Genomic DNA, 20,939 nt, shown 5'->3' with positions numbered 1-20,939 from the left:
CTGCAGGGCAGGATGCAGCTCTGCTGCAAACACAAACCAGAAGATTAAAAAATAATGATTAAAAAAAAAAAATGGAGGGCTCACTTTCCTATTAGGGATATGCAGAGAGAAAAAACAAACAAACAAACAAACAAACAAACAAAACAAAACCTCAAGAATGCAGCTGGAAGTGCTGCTCCAGCTCCCTGTTGCTGCCGAGGCAAATCCCTGTGGGGAAACCCGGCGGGGTCGGACCTGGTGGCACTGCCGGCGGCACAGGGGACACAGGGGACACAGGGGACACCCCGGGGGCTGGGGTGAAGCCGTGCAAAGTCGGTCACCTGCTGAGCCCAGGACGAGAGGTAGCAGACGGGTGACCTGCCCGGCAAGGAGTGTTCCCAGATTATTTGGTGTTCACGGGCTGGGGGGAGGAGAAGCCTTCCTGTGCTGGGGCTGAGCTGGGGCAGAGGGGAGCTCAGAGCCCTGCGAAGGCAGAACCCAGCTCCTGGGGATATCAGGAGCAGGATTGCGACTTACTTTTTTCCCCCTTTCTTGCTTTCATCCAGAAATTCCACCTGGAAATCTGACCCGACAGAGCCAAGAGACAGCCCGTGTAACCCGGATTTCTCCACAGGGAGAAATCCCAGCTCCACAAGGGGAAAAGCAGAGCTCCTGTTTCCCTATGCCCTAGAGAGAGAACACCCCCAGAACAGCGGGACACAGGTGCTGGATAATTCCCTTCCAGGAGCAGGCGATGGCAGGCAGGCATTGCCCCTGTGCTGCCAGGGCAGGGACTGGCAAGAATGAACTGGCAGCCAAAATCCGGGCACACTCTGAGGGTACCTCAGAGGTGGCACCTCCTCCACCCTCCAGTGCCGTGTACAACCCCCTGGGGTGGCTTTGGCCTCAAGCTCTGGAGGCTTGGAGAGAGCTCAGGGACATCCCTCACCCCTCACTATCCCCAGGCAGCCTGGCCACCCCCTGCACCACCCTGCCCAAGGTGCCCCGTCCCCAAATGTCACCTCAGCAACCCCGGAGGTGCCTCCAGCACAGCTCCCACTGCCCGGGGAGCAGAACCACCCCCGGGTTTGGGCAGCCCAGGAGCAGCAGCCCCGGGCAGGGGCTCACATGATGGTGCAGCAGAACCATCCCCGGGTTTGGGCAGCCCGGGCAGGGGCTCACATGATGGTGCAGCAGAACCATCCCCGGGTTTGGGCAGCCCGGGCAGGGGCTCACATGATGGTGCAGCAGAACCATCCCCGGGTTTGGGCAGCCCGGGCAGGGGCTCACATGATGGTGCAGCAGAACCATCCCCGGGTTTGGGCAGCCCGGGCAGGGGCTCACATGATGGTGCAGCGGTTCCTGCGCAGCGCGCCCTGGAAGCGGATGGTGGTGTGGACGTGCTTGCAGCGGGCACAGCCCACGCTCTTGAGGAGCTCGCTGAAGAGCAGCAGGATGTGCCAGTTGTACTTGGCCGAGCACTCGATGTAGCCGCACTTCCACGTCTTTTTCACCAGGTTGGAGACGTTCCAGCGCGGGATCACCCGGCCCCGCTGCAGGTCGCGCTTGTTGCCCACGATGATGATGGGCGTCTCCGAGGTGCCGATGACCCTGGGGAGGGCGGGCGGTGAGGCAGGACGGCAGGGGACGGAGCACAGAGGGACAGCCCACAGAGCTCAACCCGTCCCAAACGGGCTCCTGGCTGCGGCTTGCCTTGCCCCTTGTCCCTCTCTGTGTCCGGCCACCCCTCATGCCACCTGCAGCTGCTCACCCACAGGGAACACCCGCCTGCCACCTCAATGCACAATCAACAGCCAGAATTAAAGCCAGTTCCCAGTCAGGCTCCTCAAAGCTCTGCCAACCTTGACCCTGTTTTTCTCTCTCGGAGTAAGAGTGAGAGGTGTGGATGTGAAGTGAAGGGTGCTGGATGTGCTGCTGGTGTGGAATCTTACAGAGGGCAGCCAATCCTGTTTTCCTGGGAATTCTGTCAGGAGTGAGGCAGGAATTGTGACCCTTTGCTCAGAGCCTTTGCTGGGCATTTCACAGCTCATTTTTGGGGCTGGCAGCAGAGAACCCTCCAGCCCACCCTTGGCTCAGAGCAGCCTGCCTGGGGTCCTGCTGCTCTCTTGGTTTTTGGGCTCCCATCCCTGCAAAGGGGCTCTGTACCAGTCTGATATCTCATCTCTGATGCCAAGATGTAGCCCCTCGGTGCTGAACTCCCTTGCCACCGTGGGGATGCACCATCCCAAAGCCATCCCTCCCTACCTTGTTTCCAGGATCTGCTGGCGGATGGTTTTGATGTACTCGAAGCTGTCAAAGCAGCAGATGTCATAGACCAGGATGTAGGCATGGACACTCCGGAGCCCCCGGCAGCACACGTCTGCCCACTCCTGCAAGGAGCACAGAGGGATCAATCCTGGCTCAGCTGCTGTGCCTGGGGGTGCCCTGCCCTGTTCTGGGGTGGGCACCCCAAGGAGGCTGCTGTGGCAGCAGGGGGCTGTGCAATCCCCCAGCCCCAACAGGCAGCACCCACCTCTGCTCTGCCCTGACCCCTCTGTGTGTGCCCCCACAGCTCTGCAGCCACCCCCCACCTCCAGAGACCCCTCATCCCCCCTGACAATCCAGGGGACAGGTAACAGGATCTGTCAGCCCCAATTCCACTCCTGAGGGAGGATTGCAGCCTAATTACAGCACAGAGCTGAGCTGGGTGTGGGGCTGAATGCAGCCCCCTGCTCTGGGTGTAAGAGCTTCATCCTCCAGAGCTGCTAATTAGCTGTGTTAATTAGGATGCACCCTGGTTTTTGGGGCAGGGAAGGTGAGGAGGATGCTGAGCCCCATCTGAGCTCTGAGGGTGATGCACCAGCAGCTCTGTGGGTCAGAGGGGGAAGGTGACAGCCAGTCTGTCTGGAGGGGACATGGGGACAGAAGAGGAGCAGAGGCTGCTCAGGAACTGAGTCTGTGAGAGCAAGATGTGGATCCAGGGCAGAGGCAGTCAGGAGAGGCCTCTCTACAGCCAAAATCTGGAGCTGGAGCTGGAAGAAATTAATACTCTTAGGAAACCGTTGGGTTTCAGGGAACAACTGGATTTTTTTTTTTTTTTTTTTTTTTTTTTTTTTTTTTTTCTTTCTTTTTTCCATGCTATGAGTGAAAGTCTGCCTCACTTCAGGCACTTTCCCATGCCAGCAGTGGGACTGGGAATGGCAGTCCCTGCAGGCAGCACTGCAAATCCCTCCTGGGTGCCTCTGGAAAGGAGAAAGGCTCTCCAGGGAGGAAAGGCATCATTCTCCCTCAGCAAACCCCTTCAGAGCCATGAATCAGCCCTTCCCAAGTTTATCATCAGAATGAGGTGGGGAAAGGGGAGTTTTGAGATGTAGTTGATCCCTGTCACAGAGGGCAGCAGGGGAAGGAGCTGGCAGGGAGCAGAGGGACACAGCCCCTCCCTGCCCACCGAGGGGAGATGCTGGGGAGACCCTCGGGTCTGGGATGCAGGAGTGGAGCAGCAGCCTCTGGGCTCCTCTGAATACTGATAAATCAAGGAGACAAGGAACTGCAGCTATTTCACCGTGCTGGGGGCAGCTTGCTCCAGCTCTGCCATGTCAGGGTGGTTTTCCTCAGCAGTGCAGGTTTTCCAGGATGCTTGAGCTGGAGAAGTGTTGCACTGCAGGAGCAGCATGTCAGAGAGCCACTGGCTCCTGCTCCCCTTCCAGGACAGCACTGCAGGGATGCTTCTCCTGGCACGGAGCTGAGCCCACGATGTTTCCCAGCAGACAGAGCTGTATCCCTCACCAAGGGCCTCTCCTTTCCCTCAGAGCCATCCCTCTGATCACCCTCTCTTCCCTGGAAACCTCCATCTGTTCCCACTGGCCACCTCCTCTGGAGAGCAGCAAGGCAGGGAGTTAATGGAGTGTGTGAGCATCGGCTGCCGTGTCAATAAATTACCCTTTGCTATTTAGGGCTGCTTCTCACGCTGACCTTTCCTTCCCTGCACTCACCCATTAATTTTTAAACCTTCTCCTCGCTCCTAGAGTGCTCATTTCACCTCCTGCCTGATGGCACAGGGACTCTTGGAGCACTACACAGCCCCTGTGACCCCATCCCTGCTGGGGACAGGGACACTGTGACTAATTGAGGTGGCCCCACTGGTGGCACAGCTCCTTTCCCCACAGTGAGGACACCACTTGTGCCCCTGGACTGGGGCTATGGCATGAGCTTAACATCCCCTTTTCCCCATTAACTCCACCCAGAAGTTGTTGGCACTGGTGGCAACACTTTCCAACCCCACACTGCCTTTTGTCGGTGCTTTGGACGCACCTGAGGGGGCAGAGGAGGAGCTGGTGGGCTCAGAGCTCCAGGAACAAGCCCAGGCAGTGCTGGAGAGGGTGATGGCCACTCCCAGGAGGGGACAGGCTCTGCCTGGCTTGGGCAGTGGGTGCCTTGGGGCTGTGGCTCTCCAGGAACCCCTGGGTTTCACCCAAATGTTCTGTTGGCTCTGACAGCCACAGGCCTGGATCCCAGTGCTGCAGGACCCAGCTGGATCCCAGCTGTGGGCAGTGCCAGAGCCATGCTCCTTGGAGTGGGATGCCACCTCTCTTGTGTTTGCTGTCACCAAACTTCAAAACACACTTCATCCTGGACCTGCTCAGCAGGATCCATGAGCACACAACCCCTCAATCACCAACCAAACCCTGCCACGGAGGGAGAAGCATCCTCCAAAAAGGCAGAAGTGGAACCCCACAGAGTTTAACAGCAAAACCCCACCACAGGGGGGGGTCAACACAGACCCCCAGAGATGGAGGCACCCTCGGGTGCCCCCCTACCTGCAGGGTGTTGACAGGGAAGGCGGTGATGGGGGGAAAGTCCATGATCTGCAGGTCGTGGACGTGGCCGTTCATGACCACGGCGGGCAGGTAGACGCGGCGGGCCGTGGTGGGCACGCAGACCTCGCTGAACTCGTTGTACAGGAACTGCCGGACTATGGCGCTCTTGCCCACGCCCTGGGCTCCCAGCACGGCGATCTTGAAGGTTGCCACCATCCCGCTGCGCGCCGGCCGCTGCCCTGGTGCTGCCTCCGCGGTGCCGAGGCTGCATATTCCCGAGCAGGGGGCCTCAGCCCCATTCAGGATGCATTTCCCCTCCGGGGCTCCCCGTCACTGCAAGGCCAAGGGGAAGGTGGTCAGAGACACCCCGGAGTTGCACTGGTGGTGCTTCAGGGGGTGTTTTTTCGAGCAGGAGCTGACGACGCACCCGGGGGTCTTGGCACTGCAGGACCTCAGGGTCTCCCTTCAACCTCCCAGCCCAGCGGCCAAGGAGAGGCAGGATTTGGGTGAACTTTGTTCCAGGAAGGTTCTCCCAGGCACATTCAGCCCTTTCAGTAGCAGAACAAGGAAAGGCTCTGTCTGCAGCTCAGGGTTTGCTCAGGGTCCCAGGCTGTGCTGGGCACTCAACCCACAGCCACCGTCCCCAGCTGCTCCTTCCCGGTGCTTCCCAAGGCGGGTAATCCATCTTCCCTCGCCTTGGACAGCCGGAATTGCCTTTTGCGGGCTGGGGGAGATCGCCGTGCGCCTGCGAGCGACAGCTTGAACGTTTCGTTTCAGGCTTTGAGCGCCTGGGCAATTAACTTGATGGGGACTCATTTGCGAGCCAGCTGACAGGGTGAGCCCAGAGCCACCGCTGTGCTGGGGCCGGAGGGCCCCGGGGCCGGGCCCACGTGTGGGGGGACACGGGGGGATAACCCACACACAGGGATGTGGGAGCTGAGCCTGAGGAGTCCCAACACCCGCTGGCACCGGGCTCCCGACCAGGAGCTGGGATGGGCACGGCACGGGCGAGGGGATGGGTCCCGCTTCCACTGGCTCTCATCCCCAGGAAGCAGCTTGTGCTTTATCCCAAAGTGTGGATGCTTTGACCAATTTCTGATGCTCTGGCCCATTTTCCCTAAAAATCGCCCCCGAAGTGCAGGACGGCAGCTGAAAGTGTCAGGTTCAAACACCCTGTTGTGCCTGTTTGATGGAGATTATTTACCCCGGGGGGAGCCTGGGCACAGCGGTTCCCACTGCTGGGTGCTGGAGTAGCCAAGCTTCCCGGGATCCCTTCCCTGGGCCATGGCTCACACCACCATCACCCCCCCTCATGCCAGGACCGGGGACCCTGTCCCCCCGTGCTGCTGGCACTGTCCCCCGGGGTGCTGGCTGTCCCCAGCCCCGCAGTGGGAATGTTTCTGTGCCAGATGCAGGGAAATGGGGGGTGCAGGAGCCCCCAGTCCCGACCCTGCCAGGGCCTCTATCCGCCAGCAGACAGCACTGTCACTGCAGGTCCCGGGGGCCACTCTGCTGCAGGGACAGCCCCGTCCCCACGAACCCTTCCTCCTCACAGCAGCGGCCCCAGCTCCTCTGCGGGGCCGGAGCGTGATGGAGCGACACAACTGGAAACCCAGTGGCCGCAGGGCTCGCTGGAACTGGGGCACGGGCTGAGCCCCGCTCTGCCTCCGCCAGAGCCTCACCGCCCTCTGTGCTGGCACACGGGGACGCTGCACCCCAAAAGCATCACAGCCCGACCTGATGGTCCCCGGCCCTACAAGCAGCCACTGTGGGAAACTGAGGCACAGCGGGGGGAGCCTTCGGGGCACCCCACGGTGGGGCGGTGGGGCAGGGACCATTGGCGGCTCCTCGGGCGCTCAGCACCAGGCCGGGCTCCGCGGGCTGCAGGGCCGGGCGGGGGCTCGCAGGGGGCTCCGGGAAAGGTGGCTCCGGCCCCCGCTGCGACCTTGGCCACGCTGCCACTCCTGGGGCACTGGAAGGAGCAACCCCTGAGCTCCGTAGGGCGGGGGCAGAGTCCCTCACCCCACATCCTTCCCCCCCACATCCCGCACCCCCCGTTCCCCGCATCCAGACCCTCCCGGGGATGCTCAGGCCCCGCTGGGCAGCGCAGCACCCCCGGCCCGCGGGGTCGCTGGGGCTGGAGGGGACCGGGGGATGCCGAGGGGAGACGACACCCGCACCCGCCGTGCCGGCGGGAGAAGGGAGCGGAGAGCACCGGAGCTCAACTTTCCCCCTCGTCCCCTCATCCCAGCCACCCCCGGCCCTGCCCAGCGGTAACTTTGCCCCCGCGTCCTACCCTTCCCTTCCCTTCCCGGCGGATCCCCCGTACCTGGCAGCGGCGGCCCGGGCCGGCGGCGCCCCGGCGGGCGGCGGAGCCATGCGGCGAGCCCCGGCGGGCGGCCCCGCTGCAGAGCCCCGGCGGCCACACCGGGGGGCGGCGGCGGGGAGCGGGGAGCCCGGCCGGGGCACGGCGGGGGGGCCGGCGGTGTCCGGGCACGGATGGAGGCGGCAGAGCCCGGTGGGATGGCGGGGATGCCCAGGCGGGAGGCGGGCAGCGCCTGGGGAGGGATGGAGGGAGGGATGGAGGGAGGGAGGCAGAGCTAAGGAAGGGATGCAGGCAGCGCCCGGGGAGGGAAGGAGGCTCTGCCCAGGCAGGGATGCAGAGGATGCCCGGGAAGGATGCGGGCAGTGCCCTGGAGGGAAGGAGGCAGCACCCGGGAAAGGAGGCAGGGAATGCACAGAGCGAGCCGCAGGAATCCAGCAGAGACACCGGCTTCTCCCGGGGCTCTGGGGAGGCGCCGATGGGAAAAGACCCTCCCATGTCCCCCCTGCAGTGTGCTGGGTGCAGCGGCGTCACCCCTTCCCTCGCCCGGCGGCATCTGTGCTCTCATGCCCACCCCGGACGAGTCCCACGGGCCGGACTCCCTCGGGGGAGGTGGGCAGGAGCCCTCCCAGGGCGTCTTTCCCTCCTCCGACACCGCTGCTCGCTGTGCTCTGGGGCACATCGCTTCACCTCCTGCCGTGCCGGCCCCTGGAGGGGCTGGGGGCTTCTCTGTGCCCGGGGGGACCCTGAGCCCAGGCTGGCCGCAGGCCCCACCAAAGGAGGGACGTTCCTGTTGCAGTGTCTGCATTTTTGGGTCACCCCGCACGGAGCTTTTACCTGCGTGCTGGACAGAGGGGAAGATGCTGCCTGCACCTCCAGGACCATGGTCCAGGCCCCCGGGACACGCTGCTGATGGAATCCCTGCACCCCTCTGCTCCTCGGAATAGCCCCCAGACCCCACTCCGGCTGCCTGTGACACCGGCGAGCACCGAGGTGTCTGCACAGGTCTGGCGGCGATCACACACGGGTTTGGCTGAGCCCGAGCTCCGGCAGCTCGGCCGGGCTCCCTCCAGCCTCGTCAGCACCTTCGGCTGGGAAAAAACATCATCTCCGGGGGCTCCTCTCCAGGGGGAGGAGGGGGTGCAGGGGGAAACACAATGCCACATCCCTCCTGGGGGACAAGGGGACGGCAGACACAGCCCCACGGCTGGGGGGCACAAGGACAGCCTTTGTGCCACCCTGGCAGCAGCGGCAGGCAGAGGCGGTCACAGCCCCTTCGCCGTATCCCGTCTTGCACCCGGGCTGGCAGAGATCGGGGCGTTATTTCCCTGCAGAGCTGCCCGATGCTCGCAGCAGGGCAGTATTTTTGTGTCCCTGGGGTTATCGGCAGCCCGAGATGCTGCTCCCATTCCCCGCATGGCCATAAAACAGCGCCGAGCCCGGGAATGTTGCCGGGAGAGCGCAGGGATCGGGCTGCACATGAACTCTCCTGCACAATTCAGGCTCCAGCCTCGGGGCTATTTTTAGCACTTCCCTCCGAGATGCTCTTCAGTTGCAGTTTTATGTGTGAAATTTAATACACGAGGACGGGGGGGAAGGGAGTGGGGCTGGATCCTGGCATGTCCCTGCTGGATGGGAGGTTTATCCCAGTCTCAGCGACACAAGCGCAAGGCAAACCTAAAATCATCCATCCAAGAGTTCCTGCGTCCTGATGTGCAGGTGGCAGCAGGGGACGGGCAGAGCTGGTGGCTGTGGTCAGCTCCTGCCTCCTCCCCTGAGTCCCTGTCTCCCCTTCATGGGCTCAGGGAGCTGCTGGCACTGGCACGGAGCAGGATGGGTGTGAGGCCAGCGGGAGCAGCAGGATTTTGGGGAGCCCACCCAGCACAGTGGGATTTGCCCCAGCTCCAGCCAGAGCAGCAAGGAACAGCTCAGAGGTCCCTGTCCCACAGTGTGGCCTCGGGAACAGGGAAGGCTCTGGGGACCAATCCCCCCCGCCAGTTCCCAGCTCAGGGAGCACCACCTGTGTCCCCTGAGCCCCACGGGTGACACTGCCAATGACAAAGCCAGCTCCCAGGGGGTTGGTGTGTCCCTGCTGACAGGGCACAGAGTGTCTGCAAATCCACAGCAGCAGCAAAGACCAGTTTGTTCTCCAGGAGCCTCTGGCAGAGCGGGGAGGGAGGATGAAACCTTTTCCTTTGCCACAGGACATGAAGGGACAGCAGCACACAGGGCAAAGCCCCGAGCATCCCACAGCAGCTTTTGTTCCTGTGGGGCCAAATGCTGCTCCAGGCCCATCTCCAGCAGGGAATGATGATCCCATCCCAGGCACACCAGGGATGCAGGAAGGGACACAAGAGCAAGATCAGGGACCCCAAGCCAGCCTGTCACTGTTGTTACCTGACACGTACACCTGCTTCCAACACAAAACCATCCAGTGCAGGGCAACACTGGTGGATATGGTACCTGCCCTCCACAGAGGGTGGAAGTTCCCAAAAATCCAGGTGCTGCTCAGCCAAGGCTGGGCAGGGTGAGGGAAAAGGTTACCCTGCTTCAGAGCAACACCCCCCAAACCTGCTGCTTGTTCTGTTGGATTTCTGACCACTTCAAGTACTGAGCTTGGCTCTGGCCTGGCACAGAGGTTTTGCAGCCCAACCCATCCTGCTTGAGATGGGACCAGAGATGGCAAAGCCCTCTGAGAAACAGCAGCACCAGTGCAAAGCAACCCAAACACATCACTGACTCCCAGGATTTTACCATTTCACCACGGGGAAAACAGGTCACACTACACACAGCCCCCCGGAGCCCCAAAAGGGCTAAATGGGTACATCCATCTCCTGCTCCTCATCTCAATCTGTCCCTGCTGCCCTTTGAGATGAGGAGAAGCAGCTCTTGGAGCACCAAGGAAACTTGCTGCCTCCTCCTCCTGCAAGCCCCAAATTTAGGGGTGCTGTGCTGCAGAAGGGGCTGGTGGGAAAAGAAGCCTGGTGAGCAAACAGTCTCCTTCCCACCAAATGCAGCCTTCACCCTGCTGCTCCCCTGGGCAGAGCCAGCATCAGGGGAATGGCTCCTCTCCCCATTCCCACAGAGCCACACGCAGCCAGAGCCTCGTGGAAATGACTTTATTGACACGGAGGGCAGGGAAAGCCTGAAGAGCAACACGAACGGGAACACTCGAACGAGCAGGGGCGGAGGGAACGCCACCGACGAGCCCCGGCTCCGCCCCGGGCTGAGACACCCATCCCAAAGGCTGGGAAGGAATTTGGCCAGAGAAGGGGGGGCTCAGCGACCCCTCCCCACGCCGAAGCTGCGCTCTCCTCCCTGCCCCACACAGCATCAGTGCCACTGGCGCTTCCTTAATTGCTCCGTTAATGATTTTTACACTAAACCCGCAGGGCTTGGAGCAAATCGCCTCCCAGCACACGTGGGCAAGGCTCAAGGGCTGGGTTGTTCCAGCTCTGCCCCACTTTCTTCCCCCCAGGCAGAGCACAGGGGTTCCTACACAAGGACACCACCTTCCTCAGGGTCGTGCAGCTCCTGGGTCCTGCTGGAGCCTCTCCCAGGACACTGTGACCTTTTCCCAGCACTGGTTTCTTGGCTGCAGCCAGTGCCAAAGCCCTGATGAACGATCTCCCACCGTGAAACATTTACTGACTTTGAAAGTGGCATCTAAAAGGACAACAGGGGGGTTGCGACACGCAAGAGCTTTGTTAGCTGGGGTGGAGATGCCCAAGCATGCTGGGGAGGGAGAGGCTGATCTGGACTGGGGCTTGCATTAAGCAGGACAAGCTATGGATGGAGCAGGGACATGCAGGAGGCTTTGCTTTCACTGCTGTTGCTGCAGCACTGAGTGGTCGCAATGGGGCGACTCCACAGCTGTGGAATGGAAGGGAAACACTCCTGGCTCTAAGGGACAGCTTGGAAAAGAGGGGCCAGGGCATGGGGCTGCTTGGGACAGGGACTCAGAGCAGGAACCTGGCTGGCTCTGGGCACAAAGAGTGGAGCTGCCAACAGGAGAAACCCTTCCATGAGCTGCTCCACCCAGCCCAGCTGGAAGCTGAGTGCCCCAGGCAGGCAGGGAGCAAACACTGCCAAACCCAAACCACCTCCCACCATGCCCAGCCTGGGGTTTGGGGGCAGCATGGCAACAGGGAGAGCCATTCCACTCCCCTGGCATCCTGGGGCACTGCCAGCAGCAGCCCCTCTCTGTGGGGGCCTGGCTGACACTGCAGCCCCACTGGGGAAGTGGCAGTGCCACATCTGGATGTGCCACCACGAGCCTGGGAATTGCCAGGGCCAGCACTGGGACAGGGGGGCACAGCTCAGGGATGGCTGAGGAGGCAGCTGGGCCTCAGCAGGCACAGAAAAAATGGGAGGAAGAGGGGATGCACATGGGTGAGGATGCAGAGACCACACCAGGAGCTCTGGCATGAGCCTTTTGCTCTAACAGCAGGCTCAGCTCTTTCATTTTATCCACCCCTGTCCTGTTCCCATCCAGGCCTGCAGCTCCTCCCCACACAAAAGCAGCCTCACTCCTCAAATCACCAGCTCATGAGGCAGGGAGATGGCTGGAGTGAAAACACCATTGAAGCCAGCACAAGAGTAATAAAAACCCCTCCTTAGGGCTCCATCCCCCTCCTAGGACCCCACTGATGGCTCTGTTCCTAATTCCCAGAGGCTGTGCTCACCCTGCTAGAGCCCAGTGTCCCTGCAGGGCTCCCAAGACTTCCTTGCAATCACCTTCTCTTTAAGCCAATTACTATAGAAAACCTCAAAAAAAAGTATAAAAATATAAAATAAAGTGCAGTGTTATGTTTTCGACACTTTTGCCTTGTTTTAATGAGCAGATGTGTGGTTTTTGCTCGGTGTTTTTCTGTTTTTCCAATGAGCAGTTATTTTACAAAATCCAAACTACACCTAAAGCCATTTAGAAAACACTGAACATTGGCACAAAATGGAGAGAAGCCCACGAGAACGGATGAGTGAGGGGCGGGGGGCACATGGGAGTAGTTTGAAGCAGTGGTTACAAACTCCATGGACACTAAAAATACCAAAGGGGCTTGTTCCCTATCATCGTTAGCACGTGGATACTAATTGCTACCTTGTTTAATCAGTGCCTTTGACTGAAATCCTACACATGAATACAGCTGCTTCCAGTTGCGAGTGCTTTTCCCTGCGCTGGCGGTGAAGGAGGCTCTGGGGACCCCTTTTCCCCCCTCCTTCTGCAGGGTGAGGCACAGGCTCCACCTCCTGTTAGTTTTTCAAGATGGCATCGTAGGCCTGGTAGATGTACTGGGACACTTCTGGAGCTCGGCATTTCAGGGAGAGCTGTGGAGAGGAGAGGAAAAGGAGAGGTTAGTGCTGGAGCTTCCTGCCACGGCCACAGGGGCAGCTGGGAATGGGCAGGACGTGGCTGCTGACAATCACACAGAATATTTTTCCTGCTTTCTTCATCATCAACCTCAAACTGCCCTTTCAGAGCTTGCTGAAAGCAGGAGGAAAATAAAAGCAGACTCCCACTGTGGGGTTCCCAAATTATCAGCAAATGTAGGCAGCCCCACAGGCATGGTCCCAAACTGAGATAAGGGACCTGTGCTTGTCTTCAGACTGCAAATCCCAGCACTAAACCCAAGGGCTTCTAAAGAGCTGCTGCTCAGTCCTGATGGACACAAACTTGGCTGTCACTCCTCTCTAAAGCAAAGATCAGGCTGAGACCAGGCTTGCAGCATCAAACCTTGTGCAAACACTTTAAATCACCTTCCAACGCTCACATTCACCCCGCAGCTCCCCAGACCACAGATTTCTCTTGAAACTCCTGGCACAGCTTCCAACAGGAGATAAATCCTCTAATACCAGAGACACACAGGTCCCTCAGAAGGGCAGTGAAGTCAAAGAGAAGAGTCACAGGGGTGCATGAAGCAGGACAGAGAGCAGCTTCCCACCAGCCCCGGGCTGGTGCCAGCACAGGGCCACAGACAGCCGGGAACACGGCGGGGCATAAATCTCCCCTTGTCTATAAGAGGGGGAAGGGCACCCTGGCAATGCTTCCTTGCTAATATCTCTTGGCTTTATCTCTGGATAACCTTGGCAAGTCACTGCTCATTGCTGAGCAGGCACTGTCCCAGCTCACTGGTGACAGAGCAGGGCAATTCTGTTGCTCCTCCCGTGTGAAGCACTCCTCACCCCTCCAGCCAAATTAACAGCATCTCCCTCAACACAGAGCGAGCAGGGAGGGAGGAAGGGCAGGGAGGAAGAGCTGAGTGTGTGGGTGAGGCAGCAGGAGGCCAGGCTGTGCCCTGCCCTCTGCTGTGAGCCCTCACCGTGTAGTTGGGGTTCCCGGGCTGGATGCGCAGCTCAGCCAGGATCCAGATGCCGTTGGTGAGCTTCAGGGACTGGTAGAGCATGTCCTGCCCCTCCACGTTCCTCTTGGCAATGGTGTAGACATTGTTGTTCTGCAGCTTGCTGGAGACAGTGTCTTCGGAGGGAAGGGAGAAAAAAAGGCATCTGTTAGTTCAGATCCATCATCTGCAGAGACAGGAGAGCCCTGGGGAGCATTCCCAGGATGCAAGGGCACAGGGAAATGCTGGCTCCTTCCCTGGGGACAGGAGCACATATGACACAAGGAGAAAAAAATTCCAGTTCTCTCCATGGACCCACCTCATTCCCTTCAGGCTGTGATCTCCTGGTAAGTATTTGCCCATTTTACAGGGCTCTCACTGCCCTGGGTCACTCAGGACTTGATCAAGGTGAGACCTTAAAAGCTGCTCAGAGGGGAAGAGGACTCTGCCTTCTCTACAACCCCCACCCACCTCCAGGCAGCCAAAAAGTCAGAAGATGAAGGTGGAAAAGAACAAAGATCACAGCCTGAGGCTTGCTCAGGTTCTGAGGTCCTGTCCCAGCCACAAGAGCTCCCTCCTACTTCACTCACACACAGACACTTCTGGCCATATCAATGTCCTACAAGGTAGTAAAAAACCTTTCCCTTTTTAAAAAAGCAATTACTTGAAAGGGTAAACCACCCCCCAGACACTGTCTCTAGACATCACAGGGCTGTGGTACAGTTTTAACACACAACCTGACCTCAGCCCTTGCAGATGAGGTGTGATTTCATCTGCACCCCTGGATGGGTGTCATTGTCACACACATTATTTCTCAGGGACTTTTTGAGGAAAGCAAAACAGACAAATACATAACACCAGGATCCAGACCAGCAGCCCTGGATGCCAAGGGATTCCTCAGCACAGAGCAAACATCAGGCTGTGGATGCCTGTAAAGAGGCACAGTCACACTTTGGGTGGAAGATCCCAAAGCATCATTGGCAAATTCCAATTCCCGGTGCCCAGCAGGAGAAATTTAACACTTTATCTATGCTGGGTCATTCAGAGCAGGCTGGACACTACTGACCAAAAGTGAGGGAGAGAAACAGCCTTAAACCAACTTGCACTGAAAGGTCAGAGACAGGAAATGTGGGATCTATCTAAGGAGCACAGGGAGCAGGACAGCAGCAGAGGAGCAGCACAAAGTGACCATGCAGCTCTAACCCATCCCTGCACCTACAGACACAGAGATCCACAGGGTGCCAGATCCGAGAAGGGACACCAGTCTGTGCTGAGGGACTGGAGAGAGGACAGCAGAGCCTGTTCATGCAGCAGGGAATGGTGGGAGGAGGAAGCAAAAGGCAAATCCTCACCCTGATGCAGACACTTGGATGCACTGCCTCTCCCCAGGGCAGCCTGGACCCTTTGCTGCACCCCTGTGCTCCAGAGCAGCTCCCTGCAGGTCCAGGATGGTTCAGGCATGCAGCTACCCAGACACACTCAGATTTAGGCATCCTCTCTTCCCCAGTTACTATGGAAACTGGCTGATATATGTTACTAATGAGATCTTTTGCTTAAAACCCCTCATTGCCTGTCTCCTCCTCCCACCCATACTCCTCCTCTCCACAATAAACTCAGCCAGGCTTGGGAAACGGGCAGTGCAGAGCAGTCCCCTGCTCTCAGGGAGCGTGGCTGGGATTAATCCATGCTGAAAGGACATCACCACCAGCAATGAAGCCCCAATTCCCATATTCTCATGCTCCCAAGCCATCAAGAGGAGCCCCCAGGCCTTTGGGAAGGCACAGTGTCCAACACAAGCACAGGCTCAGACAGGACATCCTTGTCTGAGAGGGTTGCTGGTATTAAATGGGATTTTTTTTGCCCCATTTGGACAGGCTGTGGTTAAACTTCACCCCTCTGGATGTGCACCCTGAAGGTGGAACTACTGGCAAGGACTTTCTCCAGCAACCCTGACACCTGCCACAGCAGCCTCCCCTCTGCTGGGAGGTGCTGTTGGAGTAAAGGCATTCCCTGGGGAGCAGGGATGCAGGATTGGAATGAGAAGCTACAATTTTGGCTGCTACCCCAGCACAGGGTGTGATGGCAGAGCTGTGTCTAGGGAGCTCAGCAGCAAAGGAGCTGCTCTTACATCAAAATCTTCATGTGATGGCTCCTCTTGCCATGGAAACATCCCCAGCCTCTGCTGAGGGGCAGATTTCAGAGCAGGAATTTGCTTGTAGGGGGATACAGGGAGGGAAACTGAGGCAGGGCAAACCCTAGGAAGCCTATTTTCTGCTCCCCTGACCTCAGTTATCCTGCAAAGAGCACAAAAAGCCCCACCAAAAGATGCCCTGCCTCAGCCAGAGCAATGGTGAGCAGGCTGGAGCTGACGCTTGGCTTGCCTGACCCTCCTGCCCCCTCTCTGAGCACAGATTTGAGGCCTGGGGAGAGCTGAGCCCCTCTCCCCCCAGGTAGCAGCTCCCATCCCTCCTGTGCTCCGGAGTATCAGCAATTTGGATTTTGGAGATCATCAGAGTTGCTAAGCAACAGTGGCAGGCTGTGGCTGGCTGAAGGCAGGACTGCTAATGCCATGTGACAGCACAGCCTTAAAAAAAATAATAAATAAAATAAACCCAGGCAGATCTTGCTGGGAGCAGGGAGCTGAGCCTGGGCCCCCAGAGCCCAGGGAGGCAGGAGCAGGGCTGGGTGACCCTGGGGACTCTGCAAAGCAGAGCACACAAGTCCTTCAGCAAAGCAGCACAAGCCACAGCTGGCCTTGCACAGCAACTTTCTTTTGTTTCAAGGTTTCTTCTCAGAACCTTCCTGAAGCACAAGGGAAGGACACAGGGAGGTTTGGTCCACACCAAGGCCAGGGAAGCCTCTGACACCAGCCCAGCTTTCAGGGCTGGTTTGTTTGGCTTGTTTTCCTTGTCTTTCCCTTCCTAAACAGAATTCTTTCCCTCACTCCCACAACCAAGCAGTGCACATGGAGACAGGGACACAGGGAGGAACAGCTCATAGGGTCTCCTCCTTTGCCCTGAAGGGACCCAATACTTTTTTAAAAGCACTCTTCTCCTGGGTAAAGAAAAGGATGAGCTTAAATCTTCTGCCTACCAGCTGAAAAACTTCACATCTGAACTCAGAGAGCCAAGATGAGCACCTGGCAGGGGGTTTGCACAAAGGACAGGCACAACTCAGAGCCACCACTGACCATACACCTTGTCTGACCTTTGTGGCAATCTGCTCCAAGCACTCTGTAGCAGAAAGTACAATTTAATGCTTATATTTTATGCTGTGTTAGCCCAGAACATCCCTGTGCCATTTCTAGCAGCACCTGAATGGTTCTGAGCATCCAGCCAAGAGCTGCATTCAAATACCAAGCACAGGCTGATCCAGTGGGGAGGCACTTGGGGCAATGTTCTGACACTACATTCATTTCCAAGACATGTAATATGCACCAGTTCTGTAATTTATTAAACTATCAGCTACAAGATTTGCACATACAGAAAAAAACAACACACCATGCAAGCTTGTGTTATGATTTTCCCCCAGGTTTTTTCATCAAAATAAAATCCAATTTCTCTTTGTTTTGGCATTAGCAAATTATTTGGGGGAGAAAAACAAAGTGACCACTTCATACCAATAAAGCCATGTTCAACTCCAAACATGAAAGCTGCTGTTTCACACCAAATTGTGGAGCAGTGATAAACAAGTAAAACCAAAATTCCTGTGCTGAACAGCACAGCAACTGACGGAGTACCATTAAATGGGAGGAAATCTCCATGTGCAAGTCAGCTCATCCTCTTTCACTCTGTGGGTTTGGGTAAGCAGTGTTTAGGAAAAAGAAAAACATTTAGCTCATCTGATTTGCATATCCTAATGTAGTGATCCTTTAGAATTTAGTCAAACTTAGCATGTTGAAAAAAAAAAGTGTAAACAAGGCAAACTGAGCTTCAGTGCATGCTCAGTTACAGGGGAAACCTCAGCTGCACCAACAGCACCCAGAATATTTGAGCTATAACAGTTAAGGAATCTATTTTCATGCACTAGATTAGTGTATTTTCATTAAAAAAAAAACCCCAAATCAATTAATTTAGCACTGGATTAATAAGAGATGAGAATGCTGGGCTATAACCATGACCTTGTGTTTTCATTATTTCTGAATGAGGTTTTCTCCAGGGAACTTTCCCAACCTCTTCCTAAGAGGCTGATGCATGGAACAACTCTGATGAATTCAAGATGTGCAGGGCATCCCAAGCACACCTTGGCTCCACGATACAGCTCCAGAGGGATTTGTTCCTCCACAGGCCTCAGGAACAGCCTCAGGCCAGGTCCATCTCTCACCACTGGGAACCTGAGCCCCAAATCCAGAATTAAGCACTCATTTCTCCCTGAGTCACTGAGGAATGGTGGGAATACCTTCAAATGTCCATGATTTGCTTTTTTTGAAAGCAAAGATGGTGGAGACACAGATCAGCTCATAGATTAGACCCCACTTCCCACTGAGAGGGACCTGCTCTTCATCCCACATCCCTGGCACCTCATCCTTGCCTTCACTTGCCATGCTCTGGGCTACCTGCAGCAGCCAAGACTTTCTGGTTGCTCAGTGCTTTGGGATGAGCTGCCAGGGACAGGAACTTTTTTTGCCATCCCTGTTGCAAGCCACCAAAGCTCAAACCAATCCTATTTTGCTTGCTTTGTGGGCACAGGATGGATCTTTTACCTACAAAGGCCTGGGAGCACAGATTCCCCCAGAAGGTTCTCTGCTGTCTGTGTTTATCTCCTTTTTGTTTGAAAGAAGAAAAGCAATAACCTGGAGAGAAGTCTGCAGTTTGCACAGGAGGTGCTGTAAGGTGACTGTTGCACTGTGACAGACAGCTCTGGATGTACAAGAAACTCACACACTGCTTTTCTGACAGATCAAATCCCAGCCCCCAACAAATCCCTGTTCCAAGCCTAAATCACCTCAGAGCCAGTTCCTGAGCTCACAGCAGCATCCTGGCTCTTTCCTGCTCTTGTCCAGTCTCTCCCTCTCCTCATTTCTTACAGCTACATCCCAACCTCTTGGTTGCACACAACTGCTATCATGTCTGTCACATTGCCCATCAGCTGCTTCATCACCCACTCCTGTAATTCCCCAGCTCCAAATCCCTGTGTAGTATTCTTCATTTTCACCTTCATTTCCTTATTTTTCACCTCTTTGATTAGTCCTGTCTCAGTCCAGACAATTTCTAGAAAGCCTCAAGTCAGCCCATTACCTGCATCTTCCTTGCAGCATCTCCCAAGATTCTTGCCTTTTCCTCAGTAAAATCTAAATAGGGAATAAGTGCTGGGTGTTTAGAGAGAAAGCAATTCAAATTTCAGTTTCTCCACTGAGGAAGAGCAGCACTCCCTGCTTGACTGCTCTGCAGGGCCTCCAGGATGTCTGCACAGAACTTCAGCCCTGCTCCTCACACAGCACAGATGTGAGAACTCGGGAAAGCAAAGGCTGTTTGCAGCTGGGAGCAGGACAGCCAGGCTCCGAGGTGCAGGGATCACACTCCTGACCAGCCTCTCCCAGCCCAGCTGCTCCACACAGCTCTGAGTGGCTGCTGGAGCTGTGCTAGGGCACAGCTCTGGGAGCTGAGTATTTTTAGCTCCAGCTGCACTCGCGTCACTGGGCTGGGATCAGTGAGCTGAGGCATGAATGGTGGCTCTGAGCACTCACCACCTGGTGGGTGGGCTCAGCCTAGGGATGAATGACTGATCCCAGCAGGGATAACAGCTCACTCCAAGGAGCCAGCAGTGCTCCAGAGCTGTTCCCTGTGCTGGAGGGCTGCACAAACTCAGCCTCTCCCCAGCTTTGGTGAGGAGCTGTTGGGATCTGCGGAGTTTTGTGCAGCTCTGCCAAGAGTGCATTACAAACCTGCAAAAACACCACAACCACTGATAGCCCAAATTGAGAGCTTTATTGTGGTTACACATCTCCTATAGGAGAGTCTTTGGAACAGGAACCAGCCCTTCCTCCACAAGGATCGAGTTCCTAAGGATTTCATATGCAGACTTGCTCTTCCTGGAAAATGGATAGTCTTAAGCCTATTTTCACTGGATTTAAACAATCAAAATTGTGAGTCTTTAAGAATTATCACCCTACTGAGGCACATGGCCAGGCACACACCCTTGCTCTGGTGTAAGCTAGAAGATGGACTCAGCTCCTGCCAGATTTCACCCAGCCTGTTCTGCCTCTGCCCTGGTGTCTCACTTGCCATGCTGTGGGAGATCTGCACCCCTGAGGACGCTGGAACCCCAGCATCCATGGGTTTTGGATTTGGCTGATCCTTGTGCAAGCAAGGCTTGGACCTCTTAGGACAGTCTGAGCTGGAGGAGATTACTGCCTGTAGGAAATCAAGGTGAGCAGGCTGAGTCAGGGCTGCACTGGTAGAAGGAATACAAGGGGCTCAGACAAGCACACAAGATTTCCCTGGTTTTCCCTCCTGCAAGCTCTTGGCCTGCCCTGTGCCCAAGCCCTGGTCCAGGAGGAGTTGCAAGACGGAGGAGATGAGGGCAGCAGAAACACAGAAAGAGAAGCCTCAGTGGCTAGAAGTGTTTGGAATCTGTTTATGAGGTGAGACCCACTTTCAGCCAAAGAGGCTGGCAGGTCCTGGCAGGTCCTGCACTCCCCTGAGCACCCCCCAGGGATGGGTTGTGCTCTGGAGACGCTCTGCAGCCACGTTCCTCTCTGGGAAAGGCTGCAGATCCCACTGAGCAGAACTGCCTGGTGTTCCCTGCTCTCCCTGAGAGCTGGTAACTTGTTCTCCCCGAGCATCCCAGGCCTGGGTGAGCTGTCTGGCCCTGAGCTGGCAAACCCTTTTGGAATGGGGAGCATTCTGTCACTCCATGTTTCATAACATCATCTTCCAGAGGGAGGAGGGGGAGGCCAGGCTGCAGGACTGCCAATTTTCCCAGCCACATCCCCTTCCAGGCAGCCCCTCAACACCAAAATGAGCAGCTCCCAGTGTTTCTGACTGGAGATAAAGAGCCCTGGATGCAGCCAGGGCATGGCCAGGGCAGAAGGCAGCAGCAGCTCTGCAGTGCAGGGGGAGAGGCAATGCCAAGCTCAGTCAGGAGCAGAGGGAGGACTGGGGGAGGCACAGAGGTTGTTCTCATTTGAAACCCCACAGTGAAATCAAGTCATAAGGTCCAACAGCTGCTATTTTTCCCCTCCTCTTGCGTGCTCCAGCTTTTATATTCCAAAATAGTAATAATTATGAGTACAAAGAGACCCATGGTTTCTGTCTGCTATTGAAGCACGAGGGTGTTCATTGTGTAATAGCAGGCATGAGAGAATAAAAAGGTTACAGGGTTGGTAATCAATAGGGACACTTCTTTCATCTGTGAAACAGAGGAGCTTTTGGTAGAATCACTTGGCTCCTGTCCAGAACAGGAGCAGAGCTGCTGAGCTGGCCCCATTCCACTCTTCTACACACCCTTATCCTTCAGCAGTAGTAAGGTCACACGTACAAGATG

At 56.7% G+C, this 20,939-nt stretch overlaps 2 protein-coding genes across 7 annotated transcripts in view; both read right to left on the bottom strand.

The window, feature by feature from the left end:
• Window positions 1-1,319: 1,319 nt before the first annotated feature.
• RASL10B (RAS like family 10 member B) lies at window positions 1,320-7,155 on the bottom strand. Of its 3 annotated transcripts, none has more exons than XM_041482717.1 (4): window positions 7,126-7,155; window positions 4,797-5,129; window positions 2,245-2,369; window positions 1,320-1,590 (listed from the first exon to the last, which is right to left on the bottom strand). In XM_041482717.1, the coding sequence occupies exons 2-4, from the start codon at window positions 5,010-5,012 to the stop codon at window positions 1,320-1,322; spliced, it is 612 nt and encodes a 203-aa protein (XP_041338651.1). In that variant the 5' UTR covers window positions 5,013-5,129; window positions 7,126-7,155. The 3 variants fall into 3 exon arrangements, with proteins under 3 accessions (XP_041338651.1, XP_041338650.1, XP_041338649.1); XM_041482716.1 differs by lacking the exon at window positions 7,126-7,155 and adding an exon at window positions 5,224-5,440; XM_041482715.1 differs by lacking the exon at window positions 7,126-7,155 and having other exon boundaries at window positions 4,797-5,440.
• Window positions 7,156-10,224: 3,069 nt separating this feature from the next.
• AP2B1 (adaptor related protein complex 2 subunit beta 1) overlaps window positions 10,225-20,939 on the bottom strand; it is a 77,019-nt gene continuing 66,304 nt past the window's right edge. For all 4 annotated transcript variants that reach the window (XM_041482463.1, XM_041482466.1, XM_041482465.1 and 1 more), the window contains 2 exons: window positions 13,437-13,591; window positions 10,225-12,444 (listed from right to left, as the gene is read on the bottom strand). In XM_041482463.1, coding sequence (XP_041338397.1) covers window positions 12,370-12,444; window positions 13,437-13,591 — 230 coding nt within the window. In that variant the 3' untranslated portion in view covers window positions 10,225-12,369. The remainder of the gene's footprint in view (window positions 12,445-13,436; window positions 13,592-20,939) is intronic.

The sequence above is a fragment of the Pyrgilauda ruficollis genome, unplaced genomic scaffold, assembly GCF_017590135.1.
Source record: "Pyrgilauda ruficollis isolate IOZ18807 unplaced genomic scaffold, ASM1759013v1 scaffold59, whole genome shotgun sequence".
Taxonomy (NCBI): domain Eukaryota; kingdom Metazoa; phylum Chordata; class Aves; order Passeriformes; family Passeridae; genus Pyrgilauda; species Pyrgilauda ruficollis.
Note: the sequence above shows the minus strand (reverse complement) of the source record. Positions and strands in the feature narration are given on the sequence as shown.